Genomic DNA, 24,516 nt, shown 5'->3' with positions numbered 1-24,516 from the left:
TAAAAATCTCCACCCTTTACCCACCAGGCGCCGTCACCGTGATTCGAACCCAGGACCCTCAGATTGACAGTCCAACGCTTTAACCACTCGGCTATTGCGCCCGTCGACACAGATATGTAAATAGGGAGGGTGTGCAGCCTGCTCTCGTGGCAGACTTTTCTTCGCTCGCAGATCAAGAAGTGGATCATATGACGACCATGGGCAGCCCACAACCGTAACTGGCTTCTCTAGAGTTTACACTGCTTTTGTTTGGGCAGCCTTTTGACAGAAAGTTTATAAATGGATCAGTTTGAATACATAATGACAGATAAATGACAAGAAACACACTCAAAGTAAACAGAAGATTAAAGCAAATAATGGGTGTAATCATAAAAACAAATATACCATGTAAAACTTGCAAAAAATAGTCACTGAAAATGTTCAAAATCCTTTCGTCAAAACAGCAATATCCACAACGAAATTTTAGCCTTTCGGTGACCTGGGCAAAAAACAGGAAATGGAGAAGCACATGCACACACGGTTCTCGCTAAAAATAGCCAGGGAACCCCCGACAAAAATCCGATGAAAGTGGGCCTGCACATCGTCCCTGATAATGGAACCTGCCAGAAGAGAACACTCTGAAGAAGAGACTGTACAGGATGCAAGCTGAGACAAAACACACTGATCATGTGCAGGAATCAGACAGATCCAGTCTGATTTTCTTGGCTGCACTCTCAGAGCTGTCGGCATCCGCTGTGTTCCTTTTAGAAGAACTGCACACCTTATCAGTCACTTCAGACAAGTTTGCGTCACCGTCTTTGAAGGAACAATGGGAACTGGAATCGTCGGACTTATCGGCTTCAACAGTATTTCTGTGAGATTCAGATCCTTGACTGTGACTGCCTGTGAGGGGCGAAGAAGATGAAGAATCATGCGCTTTGGCAGTCAGCGAGTCACTCATCTTCTCTTCATCTTCAGTTTTCATATCACCGCCTTCTAAAATGTCTTGGGACGGATGTTTTTCATCAGACTGCGACTTCAAAGAAACGTCTTCTTTGATTTCTTCTCCTGCCAGATCGCAATTCTTTGTGGGGCTCAGCTGCTCTGTGTCTGCGATATGGCTGCCAGTTTCTGTTTTCAAATCACACCGAGATTCAGTCGCCTGAGCGGAGATGTTGGGATTGTCTTCAGGTTTGAGAGATTCTGTTTTAATGTCTAGTTTTCCAGTCTGTGGTTTTTCATCAACATCAGTGTCTTGTTTCCTTGTCTGTGACTTTTCATCAACATAAGTATCACGTTTCCCAGTCTGTGGCTTTTTATCAACATCAGTGTCTTGTTTCCCAGACAGAGGCTTTTCATCAACATCAGTGTCTTGTTTCCCAGGATGTGGCTTTTCATCTTTTCATCAGCATCAGTGTCTGGTTTCCCTGGATGTGGCTTTTCATCAGCATCAGTGTCTTGTTTCCCTGGATGTGGCTTTTCATCAGCATCAGTGTCTTGTTTCCCAGGATGTGGCTTTTCATCAGCATCAGTGTCTTGTTTCCCAGGATGTGGCTTTTCATCAGCATCAGTGTCTTCTTTCCCTGGATGTGTCTTTTCATCAGCATCAGTGTCTTGTTTCCTGGGCAGCAGCTCTTCGTCGATGACCGTTTCCAGTGGGAAAGGTTTCCACTTGGAGTCAGCGGCGCAGAGGGAGCGGATGTGGACCACTGGCTGCAGGAAGTGCGGCACCTCCACCCCCAGCGCCTGGCACAGCTTCTCCATCACCGTGTCCACGTAGGTGCAGATCTTCAGGTTGCACTTCTTGTCCTGCTTGGTGGGCTGCAGGTTGACGATGACCAGCTTGCCACGGTTCTTCTTCGTCTGCAGGGGGATGTTGCCGCTTGGGATGATCTGCAGGCTGGTGCCCAGGCACACGCTCAGCTTGGCTTTCCTGCAAAAGGAAACACGCCAGTGGGGGAAAAAATGAAAAGGAAAATAAGTTACAAGCACATAGGTGCCCAGGCACACACTTAACCTGGCTTTCCTGGGAAAGTCAACACACCAGTGGGAGAGAAAAAAAAACAAGATACAAGCAGGTTGGTCCCCAGGAAAATACTTAACTTTCCTGGGAAAGTAAGTACACAGACCAGTGGGGAAAACACAACAAAAAAACAAGTTACAAGCAGGACTGCAGGCTCATCCCCAGGCGCACACACAGCTTGGCTTTCCTGTGAAAGTAAACACATCAGTGAGCAAAAAAAAAAAAGTTGCAAGCAGGCTGGTGCCCAAGCACATATTTAGCTTGGCTTTTCTGAGAAAGTATACACACCAGTGGGAGGGTGAAAAAAAAAAATGAAAAAAAAAGTTACAAGCAGGCTAGTTACTAGCCCAGGCAAACACTCAGGTCTGCTTTCCTGGATCAGGAACATAACAGTGAGGAAAAATAAATAAATAACAAATAGATAAAAAGCAGGCTTATTCAGCACAGTACCCCTATCTCAGATGGGGCTCACTGTGCTTTTCAATAAAATACACAAACTTAAGACTAAGTGACGTAAAAATATGTACAAAGTCAACACAATCTCACATAACATTGGCTAAAAAAAATATACATATTTAAGACTAAGTAACATAAAAATATGTAAATCAACACAGGCACCATCACAGTCTCAAATCACACAGGAACAAACCACAGCAAAACAAGGCACATCACATTCAAAGTCAAAAATAAACACCAAGGAACCAGCATCACAAAAAAACAAAAAAAAATCATCACCACAAATTCATACAATAAATACAAAGAGCACATCCAGCAATAAGATCACAGCAAGCATACGCAGGAAAAGCTTCAGTAAGAAAAGTACAGTTTGAAAAGATATGTTTTGAGTGCTCTCTCGAATGCGGGTGTTGGGGTGTAACGGAGGTATGATGGTAGTGAATTTCACTGTTTAGGTGCAACAAAAGATAAGGAACATTCACCGTAAGCCTTTGTACGAATCTTTGGAACAGACAGTGTGTGCTCGTCATTTGAAGAATGAAGTTGTCTGGACGGTGAATAGACAGAAAGTAGATCCTAAAGATAGACGGGACAAGAATCAGTGAAGAAATTGTGACAAAGGACTGAGAGTTTGTATTATATTCGTGCTTGAACAGGGAGCCAGTGAAGGGAAGCAAGTAGGGGAGTGATGTGTTGATGTTCTTAGCTTTGAGAGTGAGTCGTGCTGCAGAATTTTGAACTTTTTGAAGTTTGTCAACACAGCGTTTGGGGCAGCCAGCAAGAAGAGCATTTCCATAAACCAATCTAGATAGAACAAAAGAACAAACCAAAGTCTTTGTGGTTTCTGTGTGGTTAGATATTGGCGAATGGAGCTGATTTGTCCAAGGACTGCATATGCTGACCTACAAATGTGGTTGATGAGAGTGTCACGTGTCATGTCATCTGAAAGCATGTACCCTAAATTGTGTGCAGATGCTGAGAAAGGTATAATTAAATAAAAGTTTACACAAAGGTACAGGAAGTGGTACAAAAACAAAACAAGCAACAGAATAATGAAATGGGCTCTTTTTTTCGATTTTTTTTTTTTTTTTTTCCCCCAGGCTGGTGCCCAGGCAAACACTCAGATCTGCTTTCCTGGGTGGGTAAAGGATGAGACTAGTGGGAGATAAACAAGTTACAAACACAAATCAAACCATGTTGCCTAGCAGACCATAACAGGGCCATTACAGGGCAGGACTTACGAGCACAGGAAGCATTACTAAAAACCCAGCAAAAGAATAGTGAAATGGACTTTTTTCCCCTGAAGTTATGAGTACAGAAAGCATTACTAAAAACCACACAACGCAATAATCAAATGGACTAGTTTTTTTTCTGAAATTACTGGCAGAGAAAGCACTGCTAAAATTCAGTCAATACAATACTGAAATGGACGGTCTTTTTTCTTTGGGAGGCCAGGGGGGGGTGTCTTTTTTTTTCTTTTCTTGATCTTCTGCATGTCAAGTATACCAAGACTTTTGTTGTTGTTAATTCACAGTTGCTATAAATTCTCAATCCCATCACAAAGATGGAAACAGATCTATCCAAAAGTTCCAACAGCTTTCTGTTGTAGTTGTTGTTGTTGTTGTTGCCATTGTTGGTTGTTGTTGTTGTCTTCATTGTTGGGGGGTTTTTTTGGTCTTTTGTTTGTTGCTGTTGTTGTTGTTTTGTTTTGTTTTTCAATACAAAGTCATTTTCTTCCGGGGGGAAAAACTGGATGCAGAAAAATCCACATATCTATGAAACTGTGCAAAGCGTACAGACAGAAGATAAAGAAATAACAAATTTGCCTTCAATAATCTTTTTTTGTTTTGTTTATTTGTTTGTTTTGTTTTAAAGGGTTCTGCATGGGCTACTAACCAACACATAAAGCTAAGGTACAAAAAAGGCACAGAACTCTCTCAAACAGACCTATAATCTCCTGCATGCTTTCGTTCAACAGATCCACATCATACAAATACAGACAGGTTAATGCAGAGTACTTAATTAAGTACCACGAGTTGTTTCTCTTTTTCTGGGTGGACTTTCTGTGGGTTCATGCCAGACGTGTTCACAACACAACCACTTACTGTGCTGTGGTGAACCACACCTGTCAGCCTCACCTGCTGTACTCCTCAGCCCTCTGCAGGTCATACTGTGGTAGAGAGGCCTCCCAGTCCAGCACTGTGTCATGTAGAGCGCCCCTGACACACACACACACGCGCACACACACACGCACACACACACACACACACACACACGTGCAGGCCACATGCACACGCACATGCATGCACACACACATATTCACGTACACACACACACACACACACACACACAGTCACAAGGTGCCTCACCAAAGCTGCGTCTGTCACATAAAACAGGCGTGACCAAACAAAATTCCATACTTTTTCCCAAACGAGACTGAGATTTTCCATATTAATCACAAATCCAAACTGAATTAAAAAAAAATATATATATAAAAATTGCCTATAACACTGTTAATGAAAGAGACTGACAGGTTATCAATGTTCCATATCAACTTTTTGTTGTTGTTGTTTGTTTGTTTTGTTTTGTTTTCAATCATTTACACTTTTTTTAATGCATTCGGCACTTGCTTGAAGGGTACTGGGCAAGGGTCTTATTAAATTTCAAAGATTCTTCCAGCCCTTGAAATGGTTATGTTCATTTTTCCAAGACTTGTTCAGATTTCAATGACTGTACAAACCCTGGTACAATCACAATCACAAGCTATCTGACAAAGAACAGTCCTATCACACACATGCTCGATGGGTGTCTGACACTGACAGATTATGTCACACGATATCATAAACTGTCTGATGGACAAAGCCTTTGTCACAACAAAATTACAGGATTTCCGATGGAAACAGCTTCTATCATATTTATGCATACACAACAGTATTGCAAATTACTGAACACAGGTGGTTGTCACATAACAAAATCAGGATATGAAAACAAGGCTTGACACATGCCCTTGTAAAGGAAATTTTCTTCCTAAAATTACGTTTAAGTAACATACTTACCGTGACCCACTAGTGCAGACTCCGGCATGGGTCTGATTCCTGTCCTGTGCAAACTACTACCCGCCTATGTGGAGAAAATGAAAGTAGCCATGGCCGATAACCTCCTGAAGCAGGTTACCTCCCCTTTGGTCGCGGTTAAGTATGTGTAATTAAACCTGATTTCTTGCACAGGTGCCAGGGCAAAATATTTACAAAACAGCGCAATTATGAAATGGAACAGTTTATAGATCACTTCCATTCTGTGGATTTTTTTTATTTTGTAATCACACCATGGTTAAATCAAGGACACACATGATTTAGTCCTCTTTCTGGGTGATGGAGGATGAGAATCTCACAGAACTGCACATCAGTCGTTAAACAATACTGAAGTACAGTAACTCTTGCCCTTTTTTTTTTTTTTTTTTTGGACATTTTAAGCTAACCAACAGAGGGTGTTTTTTTTGTTTTTTATCAGGGAGTCAGAGCTGCTGTCTCTCTTAATCAGCCACACATAATTCTTACTCTGAATAGCATGTGCACAACACACACACACACACACACACACACACACACACACACACTCACTCAATACACATGTACGCATACATATGTTGTAGTTACCTGCAAATACTTCTGGTTTTTCGCCGTGTGCAAATGTTGCCAGTAAGTTTTTCCCCCATTGTTGGCACACATTTGTTCCGTATGTACTGCACACAAGGAAAATAGTCATAGTAAAGCAATGGAGTAACAGCACTGATCATATGTGCAGACCTGCTAGTGCCTAAACCCCCTTCATGTGCATACGCATGCAGAAGATCAAATACGCATGTTAAAGATCCTACAATCCATGTCAGCGTTCGGTAGGTTATGGAAACAAGAATATATCCAGCATGCACACCCCAGAAAACAGAGCATGGCTGCCTACATGACAGGGCAAATAAACAAAAACGGTCATACACGTAAAATGTTACAAGTCCGTCTGAGTGTGTAAGTGTGCGTGCCTGAACTCTGATTGAATGACACAGGAAATGAATGATGAGCACCCAGTGGCAGCCATGAGTCGGCTCTACCAGGGTAGGCAGCCTGTTGTGCAAATGACCCCGTGTTTGTAAAGCGCTTAGAGCTTGGTCTCCAACTGAGGATAGGCGCTATATAAGTATCCATATCAATCAATCAATACCTCCAGGCCCCTCCTTCCCAATCATAATGATTCCTTCATGCAGATATTCAGTATAATAAGAAATATCCATCACTGAATATTGTTAAAGTTCTCAAGGACTCCTTTCGTATGTAAGAAGAGCAGTTCTCAGAGAAATGTTACCACTGATTCATGTTACAATATAATGCCTCTTCTCGGTAGGAAAAGGAAATTTTCTATCTAAAATTACGTTTAAATAACATACTTACCGTGACCCAACTAGTGCAGACTCCGGCAGGGGTCTGACATTCCTGTCCTGTGCAAACTACTATCCGCCTATGGGGAGAAAATGAGAGAACTACGGCCGATAACCTCCCGGAAGTAGGTAACGTCCCCTTTGTCCCCCTGGTTATCGCCCTCTTTTTCCGGCAGCCATCTCGACACCTGTTCCTGTGCACTTCATACGGCTAAGTTTTTCGCATTTTCTACCTGTCTATCGATTCTTTGGCGTTTCTGTTTTGTGTCCAATTATGTCTTCAAACAGGTCGCATAAAAAATCCGTACCGTAATTTTTGGCCCTACATTTTTGCTCACATCTGACCCTTGTGTCTTATCGGCTGTATGTGCCCTATCTGGTCTGAAAACAAAATCCTGACCATTACCTGGGGGCCACCTGACACAACAAACTCAATCAGAGTCATAATATTACAACATCACTGATCACAAACATTCATGAACATGCTGAACAGCAAAACTTCAGTGACATGGTTCATGTTCACCATCTGATCAAATTGAAACTAATTGGACAGGCGATTTAGCCAAGTAGTTAGAAGGTTGGACTTTCAATCTGAAGGTCCTGTAACAGCGCCTGGTGGGTAAAGGGTGGAAATTTTTCCGAACTCCCAGGCCAACATATGTGCAGACCTGCTTGTACCTTAACCCCCTTCGTGTGTATTTACAAGCAGAAGACCAAATACACACATTTAAGATCCTGTAATCCATGTCAGCGTTCAGTGGGTTATGGAAACAAGAGCATACCCAGCATGCACAACCTCAAAAATGGAGTATGGCTGCCCGCATGGCGAGGTAAAAACGATCATATAAGTAAATGCCCACATACAAGTACATACAAGAGAACATGGGAGCTGCAACCCACAAACGAAGAAGAAACTAATCGCATACTACACCAAATTTCAACTAAACACAACTGCAGTTTGCCCTTAGGCCATGAAAAAATAGCAGTGTTTGAGTTGGGGAAAAATTCATGATGTGAAAGTAGAGAAATGGGAAGCAGACAGAAAGCAAAATGGTGGACAGGACTGAGAACAGGGCTAACTGACTGGATTCTGATTCAACAAAATAATTTGTATTTGTATTTCTTTTTATCACAACAGATTTCTCTGTGTGAAATTCAGGCTGCTCTCCCCAGGGAGAGCACGTCACTATACAACAGCGCCACCCATTTTTTTGTATTTTTTCGTGCGTGCAGTTTTTATTTGTTTTTCCTATCAAAGTGGATTTTTCTTCAGAAATTTGCCAGGAACAACCCTTTTGTTGCCGTGGGTTCTTTTTACGTGCACTAAGTGCATGCTGCACACGGGACCTCGGTTTATCGTCTCATCCGAATGACTAGCGCCCAGACCACCACTCAAGGTCTAGTGGAGGGGGAGAAAATATTGGCGGCTGAGCCGTGATTCAAAGCAGCGCGCTCAGATTCTCTCGCTTCCTAGGCGGACGCATTACCTCTAGGCCATCACTCCACAATGAACTGGGGCATTCAACTAAAGGCTGTAAAATTGTATTTCAAAAAATGGATTAAAAAAGTATGAAAAGAAACCAGCAACAGATAACAGAGCAGACACATTGAGTATCAGAGCCAAGTCAACAAGCAAACGAAAACAAGTCAGAGTGAGTTTTCTGTTTGTTTGTTTGTTCAATTATCTTTTCATAACAACTCACTTCATAGTTTGTGACTCGTTAAAAGTAATGAGCCATACTTGATCAGAATAGCCTTTCAAAAAAAGAATCAGCCAATGTTCTATTCAGTTAAATTCATCTGAACCCTAAACATGGAATATTTACACTGAAGCACTTTTTTGTTGTCTGCTATTATGCGTAGAAAGGACTATGTGTGTGTGTGTGTGTGTGTGTGTGTGTGTGTGTGTGTGTGTGTTTCACACTCATGTAAAGTGTACAGTGCATGTGTCTGTGTGTGCATAAAGGAACAAATGAATTTTTCCACTTTTGCATCTATTCGTGATTTTGACATCAAATGAATACATACCGGTATCTGTTTCAATGTGTATGGGCACAGAATACAAACCATAATTCCGGAAAACAATACCAAATTTCATGAGGAAAAACAAAAGTTTTCATACAGCATGACAGATGTACACAAATGTGATATTAGATTATTATTATGACAGGCAATCAGATCCCTACCTGTGCACGGCACTTCTTACACTGCTCCATGAACATGTTGCCATGGACCTCAGACAGTCGGTCACGAGGAAATCCAGAGCGAAGGTGTAAGCCATCCACATTTTGACTGACTACATACTGTACAATGCCTGGAAAAAGATAAATGATTACAATGAAAGTGAGTAGTACGTTTGCGCTGGACAGGAATCTGATTACTACCAGTGAGTCAGTATAGTGTGTGTAACTGAATTTGCTTTTCATAGTAATATCAAATTAGGTCCGTATCAACATCAGTAAATAATATAGACACTACATGTTGTCTTTCTCAATTTGAAATTATAAGAAATATATATTTATAGGATGCTTGGTAGTTGACCTATTGAAAGAAAAGATTCTTTTAAAGGAGAGTGTGGAATGCTTAATTGTCAGATGCTGAAGAAAACAAACTGACGAGCAAGCAGAAGCATCTCACAGTGTTTTTCTCTCCAATGATTAATATCATCGTTCTCTTCTTATGCATTTGACCAACTCATTTCAAGACAGATCAACATCTCTCAATCTTGCTGTTTATTCATCATAGTATATAAAGCCCCTTTTTCTTATTTTTACTTCTTTCATTTTGCATCTCTTTTAAAAAAAAGAGAGACATTTCAATCATCTCAGAAGAGGTGTTCAGTTCTTTTTTTCCTTCTTTTCTTTACTTTTTTCATTTTCTTCATCATTTCTAAGTACTGGACATGTCATTTCTTTCTTCCTTTTTTTGCTGAATAAGTAAAGTTACTTAACACAACAAAGCATAAAATCAAAGATCTTTTTTTTTTCTTCAAACCTAAAAAGAGTGACTTTTTTTATCAAAAGCAGGGGGCACACACCACTGACCTGCCTTGTGTAGCGCCACAAGGGCCATGTGAGTGAAAGTGGGTCGAGCTGACTCAAAGGTTATATCCACCTGTGGTTTTTCTCCACGCTGCTCCAGTGTCCACACACCTGAAACGGTCACAAGCGTTCGCAATGTCACCTCGCTCACTGAGTCTTTCATCCAATGTCCAAGACATGATTTCCTTGTTTCGATACAAATTTGTTTGGTTTTTAAGACGGCATACAGACAGACACGGAACATCCTATGTGTGACTTGCTGTTCCAGAATAAATAATCAAAAATGAAACTTCAAAGTGAAGAAAGGGAAGGAAGAATAAAATGAAAAAAAGAAAGGCGTCACACTCTCACACAAAGTCTGTGCAGCCTTCATTGCCTTTTCACTGATGAGCTTATGTTTTTGACTCACTTGTGTAAACAAAGTGAGTCTATGTTTTAACCCAGTGTTCGGTTGTCTGTGTGTGTGTGTGTGTGTGTCTGTGTGTCCGTGGTAAACTTTAACATTGACATTTTCTCTGCAAATACTTTGTCAGCTGACACCAAATTAGGCATAAAAATAGGAAAAATTCAGTTCTTTCCAGTCATCTTGTTTAAAACACCTCTTGGATGGGCACAAAAAAATAATAAATGAAGCCTAATTATATGCAAACTGCATTTACTGTTATATTTATATTTTTGGTATTCTCTAAACTTGGCACTTTGATCTGATATTCTGACCCAACAACAAGAGCAGTCATTATTATCATTTTTTGTTCAAACAGGAACTTCCTTTACTAAGCATGGAAGTTTTATGTATTTTGCAAACGTTTTGGTGCAGATAGTAAAAAGGGGAAATTACTCTGTAATTAATGCTAGGGGATTTAATTTGCTTTAAACTGATCTTTCTCATCTTAAACATTACATTTTGAAATTATACTCAATACATAAAAAGCTTGGATTTTTTTTTTCTTTTTTTTTTTCTTTTTTTTTCTAATGTATCACAAGTGAGTCTTGAAGGCCTTGCCTCTCTTGTCTTGACATGTTTCTATCGAAAAGCATCAGTATTATACATCACAAACTTTTCAAGTTTGGGTTTAGGGGGGCGGCTGCTTATTTGTTTCTTTTTCTTTCCTTCTTTTTTTCTCTCTCTGTGACGTATGTAAGCCTGGAAACCACACTATCAAGTATCATTGTAAAAATCACAGAACCATCATCTGATAATGAGAACTTCAATCAGCAATGTCCATCTTAGTTCATGTCACACTGTCAGAATTTACATTTTACAGTGTGCAACAAAATCATGAAGGCCCTGACAGAAATTTATGAAAGTGGCAGAAAAAAAATGATAAAAGCAATTCCACAATTGGCTTTAAGAGACAGATCTACGTGATATATGAGTGTTTCTTTGGCTGGCTGGCTGGCTGGTCTTGGTTCTTCATTTTACTGTGAAGTGCGTGTTTTTGTTCCACAAACAGAAATATCAACACTTTATCGTTTGAACAAGATATCATCCAGCACAAATAGAAATACATCACTTACAAATAAAATGCACAACAACACACACACACCACAACACATGCACACATACATCACAACACATGTAAATTTTATATATTCTTATCTGTAGTCAACTTATGAAATAAATAAATTTACAGAGACTAAATTAAACACCAATCTATTTTTCTACACTACAAACTGAAGAATTTCATTTAAATGGACAAGAACTTGAAGAAGAAGACTGATCACATCATGCATCCTACCCACCTTTTGGTCCTCGGAAATCTGGAATGCCTGCAGAAGTGCTGATACCAGCCCCTGTGTGGAAGACAGTGAAAGAACTGGCACGAACCATTTTCACAAGTTCTTGCACTTTTCTTTCCACCACTTCAGGAGAATCGAATGTTTCTGGCAGTCCACATTTCCCCTTGTCACCATAGGCTGACAGTCCCTCAGCATAGTTGACTGACATGGCTCACAAAGTAGGTTCAATTTCATGGAATCTGCAAACAGCACACAAATGTATAATGTGTGTGACAGTTAAGAAACGAGAAAACAAAATTGTTTCACAAAAATTTACATGTCACAGACATTTATTTCCAGTTAGCCATTAAGAACTGACAAATGCTAACAATTGTAAATCATGATGGTATAGATTATTGATTAATAAAATTATGATGTATATGATTTCATAATAGATTTAAGTATTTGGACTTGGGGGGGGGGGGGAGAGGGGGGGGAAATACTTTCAATTTCAAACATTTGATTCTGAAGATGTTAATGCCCTTTTCCGTGCATTTTCATTTCTTGCTTTTAGTATCATCACATTTTAACATACCAAGTCACCAGAAAACAACTCCAAATTATGAAATTAAGTAAATTGTAAGGCTGGTGCTAGGCATCGATCCTTGACTGGTGTGCAGCTAGCAGCTTGACATCGGTCCTGAATAATTAACGGATGTGACGTTCAATTCTCGTTCAATGAAAGACTATAGATGTATACAGTTCACAGAAATGCAAGCCTTTCTTGATTCTTGAGTTTGCTTTCACTGCTGTCTGGCATGAACTTTTCACAAATGGCTGATAGAACCGGTCTCAACAGAAAAGTCCAACCAGAAATCAGTCACTTGATTCACAGATCAATCACCCTCAACACCTCCTCCTGACTCTATATCTGCCAAATCTTTCACCAAAATAACCAACGAACTCCCACTTTTTTCTCTTTTTTTTCACCAAACAATGAACCCCCACCAACTAAAATCACTGGATGTAACGATTACTGGATGTAACGATTATCGCTGTCATTCAATGACATTCTTGTTGGGATCCCCGCAAAGCACCGAGCTTCATATCGATGGAGGATCGACACCCAAAATCCCTTTTTTGAGATGCAAACAACAACGTACCGAAATCAGTAAAAGATTATTCAATTAAAACACAAATGAAGGCAAGGTGCAAGGTGTGTGCTGAGAACAGGAGCTATTCCTCCATTTTATTCACTTTCTGGTGTGTAGACGGTGAGGTTCAATGACCATATTTCTGGCTATCAAATTTTACTCAACCACATACCTTTTTAACTTTATAAGCAAATTAATGTGAACTAATTGGGTATCGGGTCTACTGATTAGCCTGCACGATTTGACACCTTGAAACTGAAAATCCCTCTGTTCTATAACAGTCACAAAAAGTAATCGAAAAAATACATAACATCAACGCTCAACCGTCATGAATACAAACAAAGAAACAAACAACACAGACAAAACCGAAACGCATTCAAAATAACCATCGACTGACTATGATTGATTCAGCGTTCACACGATCGATGCAATGGGGCATGTTATATTTTTCTATGATTGCATCTCAGTTGCATTCAATATTTCAAAATGGGTGTGGGTACAAGGGCGAGATACTGAGAGAAAGCAAGAGAAATAGCAAAACAGTATGTCAGTAAAGCATTTACCTTGCCTTCTTCCTTTTGAACAACAGTGGTTTATTATGAGAGCGGACGAACCGGATGCAAGCCAAGCGGAAGTGATGTCATACGTTGACCTGTACAGTGTGGAACGATGATCTAAAAATAGTATTTAAGTAAAAAATAATATATATATATATATATATATATATATAACATCCCCACGGTAGTTGGCAAGTGGGGATAGAAAGAAAACAGTACAACTCTCTACAGACACAAGGACAATGAAAATAAAGGCGCGAAAATTGAAAGAAAATATCTAAACAAACGAGTACTGTCCAAATGGAGTGGTGAAAAAGAAATACAAACAGTTTCTGTTTAAAAAAAAAAAAGATAATAATAATAATAATAACGTGTGTGTGTGTGTGTGCGCGCGCGCGTGCATATGTGTGTGTGTGTATGTGATCTTCGTAACAGTCACAGTCAACATAACAATTGCCTCCAGTTGTATATAACGTCTGCCGCTCGAGTGACATGCAGGGTCTCAGTGTTCAACCATCGCAAAATCTGTTCAAACGGTTTCCCTTGTAAGACAGACAGAAGTTACTTTTTTTTTCCTTTCTTTCTTTTTTTTTTTTTTTTTTTTTTCTTTCCTCAGTCCTTGGCACCGACCGCAATCAGCTAGTTGATTATTCTGTCACTTTAAAGTTCTATTTGTCCTTTTATTTCCAATTGTTATATCAAATTAAGGTTTTTAAATATCCATTCATTCGAATGCACAACAAGAAAAAAACATTCTTGCTCGATTACTCGACGTTCGAGACGGTCGTTTTTCGCCATCAGAAATGTTTGTCAATCACATTCCATGTTTCGCTTGTTTGTAGTTAAAAGACTATTGGTCAAGAATTATAACTCTCATTACAGAATTTGGTTGAACACGTTGGTTTCACAACAACGACATCAAGATGTGGAAAGCAGATCTTGCGGTGCATATTTTGAGAGAATCACATGGGGAGCTAGTAGCTTCCATTGGAAAATGTTTACTGCAGAGCGGGTCATTCACGCTGAAAGAGCTGGAGAATGCAACAAAGATTAACCAGACAAAGGTATGTTCAGTTGGTGACTCTCCACTCAAGAGGACTAACAAATGGGTCACGTAATATACCCTTCTTTCGGTGACGCAGAGATAATCATTCATGACGCTATGAAGTAATGATATGTAAAAAGGTAAGTTGCTGCTGTTTTTTTTGGCGTTTGAGTTTAGGAAGGTTAGTGACCCGGAATCAATGAGATTCATCGACAAGTCGATGTTGGCGACCCATCCAGAAGAAGAGAAGAGAGCTGTGCAAGAACAGTTTAACTTGAAGGCACAGTCTGTGGGACTACATCAGTCGACCCTGACCCCCCACCCCCCACCCCCTTCCCCCTTCTCCCACCCTTGTGCTCCCCGTCCCTCCACCACACACACACCTGGAAAAAGATGTGGCCCACTCCTATTCTTGTGCCACTTCACATAAATGACCTCATAGTTCATACTTCTGTCGTGTCCCACTCCCAAGTATGCCCACTGATAACTGCCTCCATTATAGCTCATAGACCTAAATTAATTCCATTTAGGCTTAGCACACTCTCCTGTCATTCAGTATCACTAAAATACATTCTCAGCATGTCACTTTCCACCCATCTGCAGAAATACAGCTGATGTTGCCTGTCAGATCTCTGCTGGAGCGTGATACTGTCAAATGGGACCCTTACTTAAATAAAAGGATACTGACATGATGGAGCATATTCAGCAAAATGCAGGCTTCGTCATCACCAATGACTTAAGAGTCCAGTGAGTATCACTAACAAACTAAATAAGATCCAGTGACAGACACTGAGAAACCACCACAGGCTCCTGTATCTCACAGAGTTCAACAGGCTGGATGAGGTCATGGTCAGAGACATGTTTCTGAATTGCGAGCATGCTTGCATGCTAGTGGCAAGGGTGAGGAGTACATACAAAGTGAAATGAATGCGAGGCAGGAAGTAGATTTTATCCTTACCTCCTGGCAAAGTTGCTCTGAAGGCTATCTAACCTTGACTCGTAAGAACCTTGCCACTCTTGTCATGAAATGGCAAAAAGAAACATACCTTCCTAGCGTGTCTCACAAGAACCTTGCCAAACCATCATGTAAGAAACGCACCTCAGTGGTGCCAGCAACGCTTTCTGAAAACGTTCTGACAGTGCAAAAAAGTAGGCACAGCTTGACTTGGAAAACATAATCAACCAAACAAGAAATTACAGCTTATGATACTTCATCTCTGCCTGTACAACTCAACAGTTGTTAGAAAAAATTGTTCTCTCAATAAAAACAAAAAAACAACAACAAAAAATCTGAATGACAGGTGTTTTTTTTCTCTCCAACTGATCCTGTTTAAGTATGGCCTTGTCAGAAAAATAACTTAATAAGATAATGGCTTTCATTTGTTTTGTTTTTCAGATAAGAAAGGCTCTGCTGATTTTGATTCAACATGGAATGGTGGAATATCATCAGAACAAACACAACATGTTGGAGTACAAGATTTATGTGGACAGGGTGATCAACCAAATATATGCTCACAAGTAAGTTGGATTTTTACGATGTATATGGACACAGCTTTAGAATTTTATGATGTATGGTTCAATATATAATATCACAATTTGCTTCGCATAAGCTGGTAGTAGTTTGCACAGGACAGGAATCAGACCCCTGCTAGAGTCTGCACTAGTGGGTTACGGTAAGTATGTTACATAATGTAATTTTAGGAAGAAAATTTCCTATTTGTGATTGTATTTCAGATTTTCTACATGTTTGTCTTTAAAAAATTTTATTGCACCATTGAATAACTGTTGATTTAGAACAACACAGAATTTGACAGTTTTATTTGCAACATATACTTGTGTGTTATAAACTTGTATGTTTGTGTGTGTGTGCACTACTTTGTAAATGTAAGTGTGTGCTGTTGTATATGTATAAATTTGTGTCAATGTATGTGTTTTGTATTACAGATCTGTCATTATGATAATCAGAGACATGGAATAGAGAGAAACATTGCAACAAACCTACACTTAAAAAAAAAAAAAAAATTTTGCTACCAAATATTAGAAATGTTGAACTTGAAATGATCCTGTTACATTTACAGTACTGGTACATGCTTCAGCTTGTGTGTGATGATAACTGTTTCGATAGAATAAGATACTGACTGAGCAACTGACAGTGACACGCTGTTCTCTTTGATCAGGGAGGTGCAGTGTGCAGGACTTCTGTACGGCGATGCTGCAGAGATCATGGTGGAGGAGCTGCTTCATGATGGTCGTCTTCCCCTACACACACTTGTGGAGTCCGTCACCAACAAACTGAATGAAGCCATTAAGGCTCAGGGTAAGACACAATGTCTGTTCTTCTGCAGGTCAGTTCGGGTTCCAGTCTCTCAAGGAGGTGCCACTCCTCAGCCTCAGGCCCATAACTATAAAGTAGTCGTTGGGGGAAGCCTGAGGACCGCAGACGCAACCTTCCTTCTCCATCTGTCTCTGTCAGCAGCTGCTGGCAGCAGCTCACGTGTGTGGAGTCCGGTCCATTGTTTGATATTCTCATGCCAGTTCTTCCGCTGTCTTCCTCTTCTTCTCCCGCCCTCGATGGTGCCTTGCATGATTGTTTTGGACAAGCTGGTGTGTCGAGTGTTGTGTCCAAACCATATCAGCTTGCGTCTCTTCACAGTTGAAAGGAGAGGTTCCTGAGGTGCCACTGCGTTCGGTCAGATCAATATACACCACGCCACATCTGCTAGGTAGATTGCCTGACCAGCAGCATAACCCAACACGCTTAGTCAGGCCTTGAGTGCAATGCTTAGCCTATATATTTGTGTATCTGTCTGAGTGGATTTTGTCTACAGAATTTTGCCAGAGGACAACACCCTCGTTGCCTTGGAGTCTTTTTCAGTATGCCAAGTGTGTGCTACACATGGGACTCTCAGTTTATCTTCTCATCCGAAAGACTAGACGTTCAGTTTGATTTTCCAGTCAAACTTGGGAGAAAGAGCAAGTGCGGGATTCGAACCCACAACCTCACAGACTCTCTGTATTGGTAGCTGAGCATCTTAACCATTCGGCCACCTTCCTCCTGCATGTCAAAGAACAGAAATGTTGGCGGTGGGGAAAGAGGAGATAATGCAGGGAATGAGTGATTAGTTATACTTTTAGTTTTGGAGTTGTTGTTGTTGTTTTGTTGGGATTTTTTTTGTTTTCTCATTCGCTCTTTCACTTTGTCTTATTTCGAAAGTGCCAAAACTCTAAACTGTACAAAGAGAAATGCATTAGAGCGGAGTTTAATGAGCTGTTGGTTTGCGCCCTTAGTTAAGCTCATGTTGTTCAGTGCTAGGGTCTGTCCCTGAAAACGGAGCATGGTTGTCTGCATGGCAGGGTAAAAATGGCCATGCATTTTAAAAGCCCACCTGTACAAATGAGTAAGCGTTGGAGTGTAAGTCCACGAAGAAGAAAGAAGTGCTTGGATCATGGTTTGGTGAGGGGTTTGGTGTTAGATGGGGTGGAGGTCTGGAAGAGGAATGCACTATTGACTATAGAAATATCTTAGCAGCATTTTATGTTTTTTAAGACATTATCATGTGAGAAAAACACTTGAGTATATAACAAGTATTGTCGCTACCAATTTAGCTTACAAAATAAATATGTGGCTCATCCCCACCAATTAACAAACATACTACTGTCAAACTGTCTGATTTGCCAATTTTGTAAATCACTGAATGAGAGAATCTAAATCATGACATTAAGTCGTGAAAATAAGTAAACTTTGAAAGCATCAAAGATGCTTAGTCATGCCTTCATTTCAAATTCAACAGGGGGCGGGGAGGATTGAATTCATTCAGACAATGACAATATTCACCAGCATGTTGACACTTGTGTGGCCTTTGCTTAAGTTTAATAAAGACGTGGGGTGTGGGGAGGGGGGGTTCTTTCTTGTAAACATACAGATATTGTTGCATCATTGATTTATTTGACCAGTGAACACTCAGCACTCTGATAATGATGTAGCTATTTGAGATGTATAAGTATATTTGTATGATATAGGATGATATGTTATCCATACTGTCCTGTTTCCACAACAGTCTTGAATGGTAATAATTTATTCCCTCTTGATTTATCTTGACACCTAGGAGCAGACCTGAGAGAGGTGCAGCCCAGCTATGTACAGGACAAGTTTGAGCGTTTGGTGGCCACTCACTTCATCAAGCGCTGCAACGTGCCAGTCAAAAACGCCAAAGGCAAAGTTGTCTCAGTGGAACCACTCCCTGCAAAACTGATGTTCACCGTGCCTCCCAAGTCGGCAGCTGGTGAGGTCACACTATGACTTGTTAGAGTCCACTGGGGATTCTCCACTTAGGTTCACATCAAAACATACAGCAATCTCACCCATAGGACTGACGGTGCCCTTCCTCCACCACCCTACCACCCTACCACCCCATTAACCCCTCCCCCTCAACTTCGCCAGCAGATGAATGCCTTAGTGCAGACGTTTAGCAGGCTTGTGTGCAAGTGTGGTTGAGCATGCGCATGTGTGGACCTGAGTGTTGGTTGATCAGTAGTTGCAGGGAAAAGGGAGAGGGTATGTGCGCAGACAGGCGTTACTGTGTATGTGAGTGACGTTTCCTTTTTTTTTCTTTTTTTTTTAATATAAATTACAAAAATTTTGATATTAATCGCGTCATTACTATAATATTTTTCTAGAAGATTTAGAAATATTCAACATTACACCATTTATGTCTTGGGAGAAAAAGCTGAATGTACCGGTTCTTTGGGGAACAGTCTGTAAACGAAACAGTAGAATAGAAGAGGTAAAACTGCGTTGGTTCCAACTAAGAATTTACTATACAATACTGGTTACGGATGTGATTTTGAAAGACATGGGAGTAGTTAAGGACAACAGATGTAAATTTTGTAATATATCAAAAGACACAATTGTTCACTATTTATGGCAGTGTGAATATGTGCAAAGATTTTGGACGGCATTACATAACTTAATGCAACAAAAATGTGTCACTTGTACACGATTGACACTTAACACTGAACTGATTCTGTTTGGAGAAGACGAAAAAAAAATTAAACTTGACTTAATTTTACTAATTGCCAAATTCTATGTGCACAAATCAAAGATAAATATTGTAAAACCAACACTGCCATCCTTTTTGAAGGAACTGCATGTATATATTTAATGTTAAAGAACATATCCACAAAGAACAGATGACATACACTAGTTTCTATCAGAAGTGGATCCCTTACAAAAGTTTATTACAATCACTGTAATTATGTGTTTATGTATGTGTGTGTTTATATTCATACATGTGTATGTGTGCACATATTGTGTGTGTATGCATAATATATATCTGAGAAAGTAAGTTTTTCTTGTGATCAACCAAAAATAGAATGTTGCTTTGATTAGATTCATAATGAATGAACACTGTAAATAAAGTGAGTTGCATTAATATATAAAAACATGTAGGGTGGAGAGGGGAGGGGTGAGTGCTCGTGAATGTGCTGGTGTGTAAGAAGTACATTCTTGAGAATGCACTATTTTGTTCGTGAGTGTTGTGTTTGTAGAATTTAGTTATGTTTCTTATGTATCTTCATTGTTTTGTTTTCCCATGTTGCTTTCAGTGTACTTTTGTGAAAATCAAATTAAGAAAAGATTTTTTTTTAAATGATATCAATCCATCGATCTGATGTGATATATGTTGTAATCATGTATGTGTGTGTGCACACATTTTACTGATATATATGTATATGGTGTTATTTGTAGGACGTTTCTTGTTGTCCATATTGATGTATTATACTTTATTAACTTGTGTGTGTGTGTTTGTGGCTCGTCTTAGTCTGTCAAGAGCTATTGTGAATTTCTTTTTCACTACTTTTAATCACTGTTGACCATGTGCATGATCATATTATGTTTGTGTTTGTACCGAGTCTGATTACATAAGTTAATTTCCATGTGGATTACAGTTACTGGTAATAAAATGGTTTTGGTTTGATTTTGATTTTATTCTTTATTTTCGTATTTTGAATTTTCGGATTGATTTTTGACTCACTTGTGTAAACAAAGTGAGTCTATGTTTTAACCCGGTGTTTGGTTGTCTGTGTGTGTGTGTGTCCGTGGTAAACTTTAACATTGACATTTTCTCTGCAAATACTTTGTCAGTTGACACCAAACTTGGCATAAAAATAGGAAAAATTCAGTTCTTTCCAGTCATCTTGTTTAAAATAATATTGCACCTCTGGGATGGGCACAAAAAAATAAAAAAAAGAAGCCTAATTATATGCAAACTGCATTTACTGTTATATTTATATTTTTTGTATTCTCTAAACTTGGCACATTGACCTCTTATTCTGACACAACAACAAGAGGAGTCATTATTATCATTTTTTGTTCAAACAGGAACTTCTTTTGCAAAGCATGGAATTTTTATTTATTTTGCAAACGTTTTGGTGCAGATAGTAAAAAAGGGAAATTACTCTGTAATTAATGCTAGGGGACTTAATTTATCACAAGTGAGTCTTGAAGGCCTTGCCTCTCTTGTTGTTTTATGAAATTGGAAGAGCAATACTTTGTGACCTCTAATATGTGCCACACCCAAAATTGACAGTAATTCTGCTCTGCTGCCCCAAGCTTTCTGCTTATTCTGTACCTGGAAGTGAAAGTAATTCAGCTGATTTATTCTAACTATTGAATTATGGTGGTGATGATTATGCTGCTGCTGCTGCCACTGACGATGGTGATTTGAACAAAACGTCTGATTTCAGGCACCGCTGCGAAAGTGAAACAGGAACATGCTGAAGCAGAGCCGTCGGCCAAAAAACCCAGGATGTCACAGGAAGTAAGCATTCTGGATTGTGTGTTGGACAGCCCCTTCTTTCTCTTTTTTTTTCCCCTGTATCTCTGGTGGTCCTGTTTCTGTGACATGGTGGTCTGTCATCTGTTACATTATGAACATTGTTCGTACAAGTGTGTGCTATGTTTTGCTGTGATCTTCAGTGAAGAGGAAGTGGAGGGGGAAAAAATGTGTGATGTCATTCCTGTGCCCCTGCTTCTGTATACACCCCACGTACTCTTTGTATATGTTTTTGTAGTTTCTTAAACATCACGAAATACGGGTCACAGGTAAAAATCTTAATTTTATTTTGTTATGTATTCTTGTAACTATGAATTCATTATATAAAAAAAAGGACCCTTCAAATAGTAAGGTATAAAGCAATGATTTGTGTGTCAAATCCATTTATGTTGTATTTGTTTGTAGGTAAGTAATTCTGGTCAGTATCTTCTGGCTTTGAAAGGTAAGATCGAATGACCAAGTCTTTTAAGTCAAGATGCTTAGAATCTGTTATCACAGTTTCAGGATTTATTTTCATTCTGAAGATAGTATCTGAAAAATTGTTGCATCAATAAAAGGAAATCATGCACACCAGTCAATTATTGTTCCCCATTGGGTTTAAGCTAACTGATATTACATTATGAATATTGAATTAGACCTATGACTCACTTTATATTGTTTTAAATCTGATATTAGATACAACTGTAAAAGGTGGGTAGTAGTTTGCACAGGACAGGAATCGGACTCCCTGCCAGAGTCTGCACTAGAGGGTCATGGTAAGTATGTTAGATAAACGTAATTTTAGGGGAAAAAATTTCCTTTTTCCTCACACTGAGAAGTCTTTGTCCTTTTTCTTTTCTTCTCTCCCCCCTTCCCCCCAGCCCCCCCTTTTTTTTTATTTTCTATATTTCATTCCCTGTGTTTTGAAGTTGTGTTTCTGTGCTACTCAGGGCGGTTCTGATGACACGATCTACTGGGAAGTCAACCATGCACGATTCCTGCATCATTTCCGTGACCAGATGTTGGTTTCCGCCGTGGCAAACACTTTGGATAGTGAGGTTGGTTTGTTGAGGTTTTTTTTGTTGGTTGTTTTGTTATTGTTGTTGTTTTTGTTTGTTTGGGGTTTTTGTTTTGTTTTTATTCTTTGGTCTGCTTTTTTTTTGCTTTTTTTCTTTTTTTTTCTCAATACAGTTTGGCTTTCAGATGACACTGAAGTACAAGACTATCACATCATTTGTATTTGTATTTGTATTTCTTTTTATCACAACAGATTTCTCTGTGTGAAATTCAGGCTGCTCTCCCCATTGAGAGCACATCGCTACACCACAGTGCCACCCATTTTTTTTTTTTTTTTTTTTTTGTATTTTTTCCTGCATGCAGTTTTATTTGTTTTTCCTATCGAAGTGGATTTTTCAACAGAATTTTGCCAGGAACAACCCTTTTGTTGCCGTGGGTTCTTTTACGTGCGCTAAGTGCATGCAGACCTCGGTTTATCGTCTCATCCGAATGACTAGCGTCCAGACCACCACTCAAGGTCTAGTGGAGGGGGAGAAAATATTGGCGGCTGAGCCATGATTCAAACCAGCGCGCTCAGATTCTGTCGCTTCCTAGGCGGACGCGTTACCTCTAGGCCATCATTAACCCATTCAGCCCAGAGGAGTTTACAGCCTGTGCAGGCTTCCATGCCGTATTGATGCAGGAAACAACACAAATGTACTGTTTTTCCTCCAGATTACATGTGGACACATCCGGAAAATACTGTAGAAGTGAGATCCCTTCCTTTGTGATTTATGCACATATGTAGAAGAAACATGAAAACTGTTCTGAACAAGACAATTTTTCACACCAGAGCAGTGTTCAGGCACAGGGCTCAGCGAGTTAAGTCCTCTAGACTTTGAGATGTTGGTCTGTATTTTTTATAAAGCTGAGATGTTTGGATGGGAACGTTGATAGAGGGACTGGTAACTGACATGAAAATCTCCAGAACAGACATACTTGCACTTGTGGCTTTTTTTGAAAACTTGAACAGCAAGACCTGTTTACAGAAATATTTGATCAGTGGGTGTCTGGAATGATCTTTGATATATATGTGTATATATATATATATATATATATATATATATATATATATATATATATATATAAGGGTCCATTTTTTTGTTTTATGTATCATCAGTTGTTTCATTCTAACTGCATTACTCAACATGAAAGATTGAATAATTGTTTCACACTGTTGTCAGTTTTTGTTCCAAATTTGGTTCCTTCACAGTTCAATACTTTAGATTTTAACCACCACTGGCATCAGTGTACTGCAGTGAGGGGAAAAAAACTGATGACTCTACCACACACACAAACAAAAAGAAAAGAAAAAAAAAGATTTGTTTGGATGACTCTTTGATTGTGTGAAAGTTTACAGCTGAGGTAAGAAATTCATTTTCATTTTCATTAAGTTAAAGAATCTGGGTGGTTACAACGGATTTTTCCAAAAAATTTTTGTACTTTCAACATGGAGAGGATTAAAGCGATAGGAGAGTGGGTGGGCATAGACAAAACTCTTTTTCTCGTTAAAAGAAAAAAAAGGCAGATATATGAAGAATGAAGACAAGAAAAAGGTCATGTAAATATTCTGAATTGAGGTCATGCATGCTGGTATTATCGAAGCACTGCAGAAATGTACAATATTTTCTTTGTATTTCATTTGTGGTGCAGTGTTATCCAGCATCATCATGAAAATCGTACACGTTCATCAGACATTATGCAGAGTTCTGAATGACTGCTTAATTAGGAAAAAAAAGAACCAAAAAAATATTCACCATGAAAAGGTAATGATTATACATTACTAATAGTTTTTTTGTTGTCTTTTTCCTGAAAGAAATAACTCTGCCTGCATTTGTCATGTCATAAAACATTTCAGGCAGATACATGTCGAATGATGACGAGAAAATGGTCATGTGAATATTCTGAATGGAGATCATTTATCTTCAGATCTAATCCTTAATGAGCACCAAAAAAACAACAACCCAGTATTCACTATAGTTGTTATCAGTAAAGGTAATAGTTTTAATAGTTTACACAAAAGAAACAAGTCTAGTCTGTGTTTCAGAAAGCAGCAGAAATTATGCGTACGATTTTACGGCACTGCGAGAAGACGACAGACCCTGGTGCCCCTGACACTTTGCCTGTGTCCTTCAATGAGGTGAACTACTTTCAGTCCAATATGAGTGATTGATTCTCATAGTCTGTGGGTGTGTGCAGATGGGCATCTTTTTGTGTGTGTGTATGTGAAAGAAAGTGTGTTATA

At 39.3% G+C, this 24,516-nt stretch overlaps 2 protein-coding genes across 2 annotated transcripts; one reads left to right on the top strand and one right to left on the bottom strand.

Moving 5' to 3' along the window:
* Positions 1–664: 664 nt before the first annotated feature.
* LOC143297045 (NAD-dependent protein deacylase sirtuin-6-like) lies at positions 665–13,425 on the bottom strand. Its single transcript, XM_076609214.1, has 8 exons — positions 13,365–13,425; positions 11,672–11,907; positions 9,932–10,039; positions 9,074–9,201; positions 6,115–6,200; positions 4,597–4,677; positions 1,276–1,912; positions 665–1,141 (listed from the first exon to the last, which is right to left on the bottom strand). The coding sequence occupies exons 2-8, from the start codon at positions 11,874–11,876 to the stop codon at positions 665–667; spliced, it is 1,722 nt and encodes a 573-aa protein (XP_076465329.1). The 5' UTR covers positions 11,877–11,907; positions 13,365–13,425.
* An 818-nt stretch (positions 13,426–14,243) lies between these two features.
* Positions 14,244–24,444, top strand: LOC143297044 (DNA-directed RNA polymerase III subunit RPC3-like). Its single transcript, XM_076609213.1, has 7 exons — positions 14,244–14,422; positions 15,800–15,921; positions 16,581–16,720; positions 18,510–18,686; positions 21,148–21,221; positions 22,166–22,273; positions 24,319–24,444. Exons 1-7 carry the CDS (start codon positions 14,282–14,284, stop codon positions 24,442–24,444), a joined length of 888 nt encoding a protein of 295 aa, XP_076465328.1. The 5' UTR covers positions 14,244–14,281.
* Positions 24,445–24,516: the final 72 nt, after the last annotated feature.

Source organism: Babylonia areolata, chromosome 22, assembly GCF_041734735.1.
Source record: "Babylonia areolata isolate BAREFJ2019XMU chromosome 22, ASM4173473v1, whole genome shotgun sequence".
Taxonomy (NCBI): Eukaryota; Metazoa; Mollusca; class Gastropoda; order Neogastropoda; family Buccinidae; genus Babylonia; species Babylonia areolata.
The sequence above is the reverse complement of the archived record's forward strand: the minus strand, read 5'-3'. Positions and strand labels throughout refer to the sequence as shown.